Raw genomic sequence first — 12,100 nt, forward strand, 5'->3', positions numbered from 1 at the left:
CACATACATTTTAAATCATAGCAAAGCATCATATTTGCTATAGGTAGGAGAAGAAAAACCCTTTTACCAATGCATTAAATGTTTTTAATGACCGTGGTGGACATTAACTAGTTTCTCTATGTATGGGGAGGCAAATACTCAATTTAAAGCACAAAGAGGGAATATAAAACCAAGAAGAAAATTAAATTGAAATAGGTATGTATGGCTGTGCAAGAGTCAAGCAAAAGCAAAACAAAAAAGCATTAACTTTCCCAAAGACATTAAACAGGTTAGTCTTCTTTGAACTCTAAGAAAAAAAAAAATAAATGCAGTTTCTGACTATAGCTATTTACGAGGGAACAGTCCCAAATTCCCTCAACTGGGAGACTGATCAGAAAGTCAAATGCACACTTCTGATTTCATGTCTCAAGCATCTCCCCTGATTTCCTTCAAACCTTTCAGCAAGTTTCTGGACCAACATCATAGGAAAAACAATTAGTTAGATGTGTCTATTTTTGGCATGCTTATGAGAATAAATATTCAGGACTGGGCTTTTAAAGGAAGACTGAACATAAGTCTTCATTAACATCCACTTCAATCTATGGGCAAGCCATCAGCTCACCGATAGGAGTTTGGAAGCCTTATCCAGAAGGCTAAACAACTGACGGGAAGTTTTTAAGAGATTAGGTTTTAACCTTGGTATTCAGTCTGAGGGAGTTTTTTTCCCCTCTTAGGTCAATTCTACCACTGAAACCTGCGTTGAGTTGTTGAAGCCTTCACAGATGCTAAAGATGTTATCACATTTCTGTGTGTCTGGGAAACAAGAAAGATTTCAGCAGAACATCTTTAGCTTGGGAATCAAGAGCGGCATAAAGAAAAATTAATGTACTACGAAAGTGTAAACTCACTGTAAATAGAAACACATCTATAGAGATTTTAAATTGCCATACAGGTATTAAACACAGTATTATTGTCCCATTCATCCAGACTGTTATTTCTGTTATAAATCTTACTTCCAAAATCAGCATAGCTCAGCTTTCCAATTTGTACTTGGTTGAAATATGGCATAGCACACATTACTTCAAATTTCATATATAAGGATGAATAGACTATACAGTTTTTTTCATTGCTTATTCAACTTTAATCACTTATTAATTTCAAAGATCGAGCTTACAAATGTCTCCATGTTTCAACAACTTCCAGTTATTATTAGTTTCTAACTGAATTCAGTTTCCCTCTCCTGCATTAGAGAAGATGATATGTAGCTACTCTATGCCGAGATTAAAATATCTCCACTACTCTAATTTAATGAGTTAGAAGTATCTCCTCAAACAAAACATGACGGAGTTAGATCGCACCAAGGTGTTCACCCAGCAGCTGCTCCCACTCTATGGGGTGACGCAGTGGGTGCTCCCGGTGTGGTGACAAAATGAGGACATGCTGAACTGTGTCCCACCTGCTCTGCCCTACCCTGTCCTTCTGCCTGGGCCACGGCTGCATCCAGCCAGTGCTCTAAGTGGTAATGACGCTAAACCAAGTCCTAAAGATTTTGCTAAAGAAATAACAAAGAAACCCTCTGCAAGTAAAAGGCTTAAACCACACGCAGAAGTCAAAGTAGGAGAACTGTTGACACACAACCTATATCAGCACAGGTCCGTGCAACAGCTAAAGATACAGGATGAGCCCAGAGCCTACCTTGAGGCCAATGTTAACACAGTCAGCATCCAGGATGTTGAGGATTCGTGAGGTGAGCCCATCACCTTTGTCTCTGGCCAGCCAGCACTTACAGACAAAGTTATACATGACGCCTTTGGTGGGCACGACGATGGTGAGTTCTTCCAGCAGCCAGCAGCTCTCAGGGGTAGCGCCATCATGCCCCACCTGTGAAAGTCAGCGAGAAAACGCCTGCTGGTGAAAGAGGATTTCTTCGGAGGAGAGACCCCAGCTGGGGGTTTTAACCAGTGATGAATGACTATGACAGTGATGAATGACAGGGCCACGAAGATGATCAGAGGGCTGGAGCACCTATGCTATGAGGACAGGCTGATAGAGCTGGGGTTGTTCAGCGTGGAGAAGAGAAGGCTCCGTGGAGACCTTATAGCAGCCTTCCAGTACCTAAACGGGGCTTACAGGAAGGATGGGGAGGGACTCTTTATCAGGGAGTGTAATGATAGGACACAGGGTAACGGCCTCAAGTTGAGAGAGGGTAGATTTAGATTGGATATCAGGAAAAAATTCTTTACTGTAAGGGTAGTGAGGCACTGGAACAGGTTGCCCAGGGAAGTTGTCAATGCCCCATCCCTGGAGGGGTTCAAGGCCAAGTTGGATGGGGCTTTCAGCAGCCTGGTCTAGTGGGAGGTGTCCCTGCCCATGGCAGGGGTTGGAACTAGAAGATCTTTAGGGTCTCTTCCAACCCAAACCATTCTGTGATTCTGTGACTAAGGGTGTTGACTATGCACGCGCTCACATAAAACACTTGCATGGTGGAATGGAGCAAGCTGTGAAATAGTTTGTGCCATTGCTGCCCAACAGGCAAGACATCAGTGTACGTGGCAGCTGACGTGGGCAGGGAAGCTCAGGTCATCAGCTGCTGAGCATGAGGGAAGTCCCCAAAATAAGCAAGGTAGACTGGACTGACCTACGTGAAAACAAGTCCAGTCTCTTACCACTCTACTTCTGCTCCATTGACTTCTATCTTCTAGATTGCTGATCTCTGTAGACACATCTCTCCAACCCCTTCCACTGCTGTTGCAACACTTAGAAGTGTCTATCCAAAGCTTCATAGCCAAGATGAACGATGCAGCTGGACAAACACCCACATGTATTATTCAAGTACTCCTTGCCTCACAAATCCACGCCCAAGTCAACTATATGTAACAGGCTGTTTCTCTGCTTCCCATCTCCTTAAACTGCAAAAGCTCCAGGTTTGCATAGGAGCCAACAGGTGAAGCTTACATCTGTAGCTGGTTGATTTTCAAGAACAACGTCCTCCAAACTCAAGAATGGTCCATCCTGGAGAGCAGGAAGCCACACAAGGGTGGTAGGAAGCCTGCATGGATGAACAAGGGCCTCCTGACAAAACTTTAATGGAAAAAGGAAGAATACTAGACGTGGCAGTAGGGAGAGGGGACCTGGAGAAATAGAGAAACACTGCCCAAGTGTGCAGAGATGAGGTTAGGAAAGCCAAAGCCCACCTGGAGCTGAACCTGGCAAGGGCCATGAAGAGCAACAAGTGATGGTCCTACAGGTATATCAGCAGCAAGTGGATGCCAATGGTGCAAACTTCTCCAAGAAACTGCATACATCCCTCTTAAAGAACATGGGTAATTCATCCTGGGGCAGACTTATAAGCATAATTATGTATCCCAGCTGCTGTACGAAACTCAGTCAGCTAGTCACGCCAATGAGCGATCTGTACATAAAAGGTTGAATAAGAGAGCTACCTACAGTTCATTACTTTCAGAGCAAGTGTTGTTTGTGTCATCACTAGGAAAATGAGGTCCTTAGCTCTCACTGGTTTTGTTTTTAAAATATCAGTATATTTAGCGTTGCTCAGAAAATAATTTTTAATAACAGGTTCATTGAGGGCAATATATCTGTGGTATCTTTTTTTCCCCCCAAAAACAAGTGATCTTTTTCATCTGACTGTCTCAGACATCACTGCTATTAGGAGTATTATTGCTATACTAATGTCTGTGCAGCTGCAGAAAATTAGAGTTAACCGCTGGAGAAATTCAGGTCTACAATGGATGCATTAATTCTCGGATTCCTAGGGTGTGAGGTGAATGGGAATATAACACTTGCCTTCCCATTCCCTCTCTGCCAGTTTGGCTGCCCTTCTCCCAACCCAAAGCGCCTCAGAGACCTGTTGCAGGATGGTGCAGACGAGGCGGTGGGGAAAGTTCAGGGCGACGGCTCTGCAGCGAAGCAGGGACAGAGCAGCCGGAGGAGAAATCCTGATGAGCCCATTGAAGTCTGCTGCTCTTTTGGGTTTGTTACAGCCACCTCCTAAGGCATCATTCCAAGACTTTGCTAGGTACCTGATTTTCACAGCAACCTTTAACTCCATTGGTATCAGTCACTGGCCGGGAGAACGTATCCTGCACATGCAGTTGCCTTGGGGAACCTGCACACAAGCAGATTTCCAAGGGCTCCAAGAACAACGTTGTAAAGCCTGGGATAAACTCACCAGTGCTGAGTCTTCCTTGTGGCTGGTCTTTTAGAGCAGAGCACTGGAATTTGTCTTACAATTCCAAGCAAATCTTTAGATAGAGCATGCCGATACAGTGAACGACCCAAAGCCGTGGCCACACCAGCAGTGCAGCCTGGACGTTCATACCACTATCACAACAAGTTGTTTGGGCTGAGATTTTCAAACTGGGTTAGAATGACAAAATTCCCAAGGCAGCTAGATTCTTGAGCTGTTTGAAAATCTTTGAAATTCGTTCCCATGGCCCTGAGGGACTGTTGAGTACTTCACATCCCCAAGACTAAGAAACACAATTTGCACTGTGCAACTCACAAACACGTTGAAACCGAACACAACAACAGGGGAAAATGGGAGAGAATTTGAGTGGTAGACAGAAGGAAAAGATGCCAAAAAATGGGGTTTCTTGCTTATTCTGGAAGGTGCGGAGAACATTAGAGAGACCCAAGGGTCTTCCAGGATCAGATCCCTAGTCAGTGAGGGACTGGACTTGCAACGCTTTGCAATCCATCACGCTTTGTGCTTGCTATGGAGGAATGCTCTGAACCAGAGGTGGTTTAGAAACGCAGACCAATGCAGGGCTCTTCTGATCATACCCGTGTCCCTCTGCAGCAACAGCAGTCTAGGAACAGACATGCTCTCACTAATTAGGAGAAGAAATATTAAAACTTGCTTTCAGAACACAGTATAAAGTGCCTATACCCAACAACTTTTATTATTTATTTTCATGTCAGCGTGTCTATTAAAGTACACCAGTACAGTAGTAAATATTATATCTGTGGGCTTACAAGACAGGTATAAATGGGCCCCTTTCAATTTACTTCACGTTCCACTGTTTCTGCCTTCACTATAGCATATTTGCAGCAGGAGAATAACACCAAACTAAAAGTGGCATCACGCTGCAAATCTTACGAACCCAATAAATCCTGCAGTCTGCTGCCTGGGTTATACAGAGGGCTTCTGGAAACTTAATCCCCATGCTGTGCTGTTTTCACATGGTAACTCATATTCACAACTTCTTGCCTTCTTCCAGAAGCAGCCAAATGCCAAATCTGAGCACGAACTGTTCCTTGCTTCTCCCAAGTAGATAACTAGCAATTTTCAGCAATGTCCCTGAACACTGCAATTTTCTACAGGGAAAATATGGACTGATTCCATGGCAACTGCAGCAGACTGGCGCATCGATGTCATCGCTGGGACGTGCATCAGCCAGAAGAGACCTTCCAAGCAGAGGGCACTGCATGAAGGAAGGCAGAAGGCCAGGAGCAGATGGCTCCTCCAGCCACGAGCTGGGGGGTTACAAACTAAAAGGGAAAGATGAGCACAAGGTGAGGCAGCAGACTGGTGAGATCACTGAGGATAGGGGTGAAAGAGGGCTGAAGATCACCACCCAGCTTGAAAGCTATATGTTATTTCTTTTTCTAACTCCCTGCATTTCATTTGCAACCTTTTCTCTTCTTTCCCATTTACAATACTTTTCAAATTATTTGTTGTCCTTGCTGCTGTCTATTTCCAAGCATTTTCTTCTATTTTCTGCTATTCTCTGCCCAGCCCTCACCCTACCTACTGTCACTTTTCCAGCGACCCTCTCTATTTCTTTCTTCATCCAGCCCCTTCTGTCTCTCTGACACTGAGGGGACATACTGACTTTTTCCTCCCTCTCTATCCCAGCCCATGGCTGTTCCCATGTGCACACCGTCTGGAAGAGAAGGATTTATGTACTTGCTTCACTTTCGAAGTTTGACCTAGAGATGGCTAGATAGAACATGCCGCTAATACTCATAATATCCAGGCACTTGGAGTGCATTAAGGAAATGGCTTGATAATAAACTCAAATCTAGTATGGAGACTTTTCAAGGTGCCAGAATCCGTTGCTTGAACAAAAGCTAATGGCAGTGCCTCGGTCTATCAGCTGCTACAACAGGACATACAACTGCAAAGATTTTTTAATTAGTTATGATTTCTCTCTTTATATTTCTTTGACTCATCTCCTTCTGAATACACAAGCATGCACACCGACAGGTAGGTTTACTGCAACTCAGGGCATGGGGTGAAAATAAAATTAAATAGGCTCTTGAAGTCCTTAGATGCTGTGGGTTTCAGCTCTTGGGGGCTGGAGCAGGCTTTTTGGAGTTGAAACTGCCATATGAAATGATGTACACAAATTCACTGGAAGATTCATGTGGAGTTTAAGCTCAGTGATGGAAAGTCTATGCAAATTCCGTCTCCCCAAGCCATAGCAGGAAAAATGGTTCCTGTACTGAAATTTATTTGTGTACGTTACTTATGAACAATGATTAATTTTCTTCTCTAAGCCTGGGTCCTCCAAGCTGTAAAAACAATTTTCATGTTTAACTAGAAAATTATACAAGATGTGTTTCTCACTGCAGACACAATTTATGAAAGCCAACTGGAAGCAGTGTAAAAATCAACTAGGAAAAAGACTGAGAGAGGACTGCGTCCTGGGAAGCTTCACTGCATCTGTCAATAACAGGGCTTGACTACGAAAAACCAGTGCCAGAGATGGGACAAAACCGGGATATATTACAACTTCCTTATAATTAAAAATTATCTTCTGCCTCCTAAGGGTTTTGTGAGCTGTAAAGCGTACTTATTTTCAGGTTCAGACACATGTGAAATCTCATTAGCACATCCCTCATTACATTCCTTTTAGACCCAAGTGCCTTTCCTTCACTGCTAAGAATAACAGGAACATGTGTTTTCTTCGTCCACATATTTCATATATAGTTATGAACACAGTGCTTGCGCTGCATTCACGAAGTACCTCCACTTTTTTGATCTCTCCAACGTCTAGGCCCCAAACAGAGAATTTCTCTACGGAGCCATCTGCAAACTCGTCTTTTTCTTCTGGGAGATCCAGCCACAGCCTCTCCGTCTGCACTTTCTGAGGACCCATGATGATGATGAACACTCGGCTGTCGGTGCTGGAGTCAAACTCCGTGCCCGTCGTGACGGTGATGTGGTACGGGATCACTGCAACAAACAGGGGTTTAATCATCAGAAAACCCACACACGCACGCATTCACACGAGACTTCAGAAAACCAGGGACTCATCCCATCAGAGGCAGCAGTTGCGTATGCTAAATAGGTCCACATCCCATTGGACTCATTCGGAGAAGGGATAACACCATGCTGCATTGGGCCACAAATGTGCATGGGAGACTACCTTCCCGTGCACGCTTGGGACTGAATTCATCAAGGGTTAACTTCCCTGGACAACCCTGCTGGCTGCCAGTCCACATTTCTCCCTCATAGAGAACAGAACAGCAAAGGGCTTGGATCTTTATTTACACCAGGAGACCTTCCTGAAGATGAGACCGAGCACCTAAATCTTAAATAGACTATAAGACCAGAGCGATCTTACGCTCACTGTTCAATAAAGGCAAATAAATCTATGCTGACTCCAAGGTAAACCACCGCTGACTGAATGTCCCAGCACAACTGCAAATGTTCTTTGTGCTTCATTAAAGGATTGCTGTGATCGATGGGGCTGCTCAGGGTTTCAGCATCCCTTTGCAAATCCAGGCAAACTAGGAATAAAGGTAGGTCACACAATATTTTTATATATTGCATAGTAATAGCAATTCAGAGAAAACCCTTCAGGCCAAGGCTTGGGACTTAGCAGGTTTTTCTGTGGTTTTCAGAAATTTCAGTTCAGCTGTTAAAAGGGAGGAAGTGCCAGACTTCTTTTCAAGTGCTTTCCAAAAGCTCATTTGGGTAAGCCGAGCGGGTGGTGCAGAATTAGACGCTGAATACTCGTTTGATTTCTCAGAACATTTGTGCAGAGCTGTTCAAACCGTTCTGACAAGACTCAGAGCTCTGAAACTTGCCTCGTCACAGACCTGAAACTCAGCGTGGCTTCATCATCGCTCTTTTGATTTAAAAAAAAAAAAAAAAAAGTTTATAAACCTTGACAAAAAACGGTTGGCTTTCAAATCATCCGGAATTGACATCTAATTTTGCCTTATGATAACTAACAACATTTTTGGGGTGGGGGTTGTACTAGGAGCTCACATCAAGCTCAGAATATGTGTGCAATATCAGGGAAGGCATGAATTCATGCTGACCAAATCTGTTCTTACCTCTGGAGACAGAGCAGAACCCAAAGAGATTCATTGAGCCCCAGTCTGAGGATTTTGTGTACCAGCACAACACGAACTGAAGATTAGGCAAGACTTTTTCTCCCCTTTCTGATATAATTTACATTTCAGTGTGCACATCAGCATAATGATATGCAGTGCATTCTTCACAAAATAACCATTGGAGCTGCTGCTATTCGCAGGAGAAAGGGTTTAGCTGTAGGCAAGACAGATTTTATAAAAATATGTTGAGGGGTCATGCTTAGAACAGCTCCAGACTCCTCTTTTAAATAAAATATATTTTGAATGGGGGCAAAATTTTCTTTCATACGGTTTTTACCCTGTTCTCCTGTGACAGACTAAGTTCACAGAAGTACCAGCATTTTCAACCGATGTTGCATCCTCAAGCAAAGTACTTGAAACACCTACATGAAAAATGAGAACTGTGAGAAATTGTTATCATTTCCCACTTTAAATAATGGATACAGAGACATAGAGTAGCTTGCTGCCAGGCGGCAGGAAACACTGTTTGCTGTTCTTTCCTTTAAAAACTAGAAAAATGATCCTTTAGTGTGTTTATCTCACCTCTTCATTGTCTCCCTCTTTCTCTGGGACTCCATAGTTCTACTTCTTCAAACATGGGAGAATACAAAACCCGGGGTAGGTGGCCACAGCAGGACACCACAGGTCCTCCAGGCCACGTCCCTTTGCCCCCTGCTTCCTGGAGTCCCTGCTCAGAGTTCAGGCTGTTTGAGGGCATGTGTCCCCCTGACAGGGGGTTGGGTTTCGTTGGGATGTAGACCACATCATCTCCGGCACTGCCTTCCAGCATGGAGCAGGGTTGCCAGTTCAGATCCATGCAGGTACCTAGTCAACAGGACCTTCCTCTGTGCTCCATCCTCACACCACCTCCTGTCCCTCAAAGGTATTCACCATCTGAGCATGGCAGAGTCAGAACTGGGCTGCTCGAACTGTCGCTCCCTTTCCCAGGCACCTCCCAATACCACTTCCCTTAATCAAGTAATTAACAGATGGCCTTTTATCCATCTCAGGAGGTGGCTGTCTGGCTCACAGAGCCCATCTTATCTGACATTCCTTCAAGAGGCAGTTTCCTTAATGAGGCCATGTCACTGCAACAGAGATAGTGGTGATGACAAGCTCCAGGACTCAGAGAAGAAAGACCACCCTGGCACAATGGGGATGATGGGAACTATCCTAGCTCTGCTGGAGAGGGGTTCTCATGGGAGATGCTGATGTTTTACCCATTATTTGTGAAACTACATGGAATGCCAACGTGGCAGATGTTATCCATTGTCTCACCACAGAAGTAATATCAGAAGGAACATGAGAATCACTTATTTCTCGTTTGAGGACAATATGGGATTACAAAAGAAGAGTTGCCCCAAGACACATGGGTTGCAGAGCAGGTTAAGAAATGTCTACTTCACAACTTAAAGGCGTGGGACACGCAACCCAGGTATCACATCGCAACAAGCTACTGGGCCTCAGCTGAGCTGCAGTAATCATTTGTGAGTTCCCTTGGACCATGTCAGTGAAAGCTATCTAAAACTCCTAAGCCAAATTACATCATTTTACACTTGGCTTACCACGGAGGTTTAAGTGTAATTATTTTGCACTTGCTGTGGACTAAGCGCACGTATACAGACAGTGACTGTGACTCAGCTGCTGCCCAGTTACTTGTTACAACACAGTATCTTAACCATACATCCAAAATCTTAATCTAAAGATAAAAGACCCCATGTAGGATGACAACAAACTGTAGATGCAATTTAGATGATGAGATTTTCCTAGAACACAAGGGTGGTTAATCAAAAGGCATATAAATACAGCGAAAAAAGCCTGTGTGGTAATGGAATTATAAGAAAATATCGACGGACTGGGAACGTTTTCCACAAAGGTTACTTCAGCTGATGGACATTGATCTTCCAGGCTTCCTTCACATCCAGGACAGAAATAAAACCTACACAACGTTCCCACTTCATATCAGCAGCAGCTGAGCATGACTAGCCTCTCTGCAGGAAAGCTGGCCTTTCAGACACAGTCCGGCATGTTTCACTTTTTATAAGATGCAATCCAGAAACAGCTGTCTCAGGAACCAGAGCCTAAAGATGAAGCTCTGCACTGGAGCCACCAACTGTTTCCATCTGTTATTTGAGCGGAAAACTCAGTCCAGAGTTTATGGGCTCCCTATCTTTCAGCAACAGCGCTCGCAGACCCTCCTCCCCTGCCCAGTTATAAGACAGACCACTTTCTAGAAAAGAACAAACTCACCTGAGCCCTCTCAGTCGAAGTTTGTTTTCTGAGAGCCGAGAGACCTATCTGTGCTCTTGCTCAGCCCCCCGTATCCCACTCTCCTCCCAACCCAACAGGTGCTGTGATGCAGCTACATGTTGTAAGGAAAAAAAACCTGGAGGGTTCTAAAATAAACCATTTAAATTCATATTAAACAAATATCCTTGGTGATGAGGCACTACTAGCTTGATCCTGAAAAAGGGAGATGGCTTAAGCATGACAAATAAAGTCTCAGGAAATTCAAAGCTTTCTTTAGTAATTCAGATCCAATACGCTACATGAAACATCATCTTGGGTAGGTCAAAGAGATATAGGAGCAAAAACACAACTGATATCAGCAACAAAAGTTACTTTAAGGAATCATGTGGAAAAGAACCTCTGACAATCCAAGGGAGGCTCTTTTGGTGATAGCGTGTCTGACTACGGTCCTTCTCACTGCAAAGGGCTTTGGATCCTTTGAAGGACATTTCAGACAAAATTATACAAAACTTGCATAAATTCTTCCCTTAACTCTATCATACCCCAGCGCTCAGAGGGTACTGTCACTTCTCCCCACTCTGAAGTGCTGTCTGCAATGAAGCTGGTGGAGGAAGAGGAAGAGGGAGTATGATTCTTCAGGTCCGTGGGTTTCTTTCTGGGGAACTCCTATGTATGATGTTGACCAGCTCCTTTTTCACATTGGGTGGTGTGGATACACTCATCTGACTTTAGGCAACATGATTTGGGTATTGCAGCTGGCTGGGAGGCCCCTGTGCCTTTCACCTCACCACAATAGAAAAGAGCGTCCCCTTGAATACCCACCCACCTAACGATATTGTCACATTGTCCAAAGCACCACACTGCCTGGAGAACGTACGTCTGCTGACAATGGAGAAGTTAATTCTGACAAGCTACAGCATCACCAATTTCCACAGGAGAGAAAGAAGAGGGTTGGAAACACTGAAGTTGATATGAACTTCATGGCTTATTTCACTGTTAGGGTCGGAGAGGTACAAGAAAAGCAACAAACACAGAAACACAAGCACCGTTCCAGCCTTTCCCAAAGCGGTCACAACACAAGGCGAAGAGAAGCAATTTGCTGTTCTGCCTCTCCTTGCTCTTCACCAGGACGAATGCAACCTCTCAAGCACTGAAAGCCAAGAGCACATGCATGCATGCAACCAAACACGGCGCTCGCTCACGTGATCCTTCTTCTGCTGCCTTGACCAAGCTGGATTTTTTCTTCTCCTTTAGGTTTGCATTGCTATCCTGACTCGACAGGCTGAGAGACGAGCCATCCAGGCTGTTTCGCTCACCATCATAGCTCTAGTTGGAAGGCACGTATGGGAAGGTAATGAGGTTGGGTGCTCAAGTGTCGTCAGCTCTTCCTAAGTGCCTCCAAGAACATGAGAAGAAATCCCTGTAGTTCCCCAGGTAGCTTTTTGTTCAGTGTAGCTCAAATAAATGTGGCTTGTGATTTACTGCAGGTCATTCATTTACTTCATTGGTAACCTTGACAGGC

The 12,100-nt window shown here is 44.3% G+C and overlaps 1 protein-coding gene across 1 annotated transcript in view; it reads right to left on the minus strand.

The window, feature by feature from the left end:
* Positions 1 to 12,100, minus strand: part of LOC128902657 (lipoxygenase homology domain-containing protein 1-like) — a 153,655-nt gene that overhangs the window by 39,329 nt on the left and 102,226 nt on the right. Inside the window, exons 32-34 of the mRNA XM_054186019.1 lie at positions 11,781 to 11,904; positions 6,972 to 7,180; positions 1,675 to 1,860 (exon numbers count right to left, since the gene is read on the minus strand). Coding sequence (XP_054041994.1) covers positions 1,675 to 1,860; positions 6,972 to 7,180; positions 11,781 to 11,904 — 519 coding nt within the window. The remainder of the gene's footprint in view (positions 1 to 1,674; positions 1,861 to 6,971; positions 7,181 to 11,780; positions 11,905 to 12,100) is intronic.

The sequence above is a fragment of the Rissa tridactyla genome, chromosome Z (genome assembly GCF_028500815.1).
Source record: "Rissa tridactyla isolate bRisTri1 chromosome Z, bRisTri1.patW.cur.20221130, whole genome shotgun sequence".
NCBI lineage: Eukaryota > Metazoa > Chordata > Aves > Charadriiformes > Laridae > Rissa > Rissa tridactyla.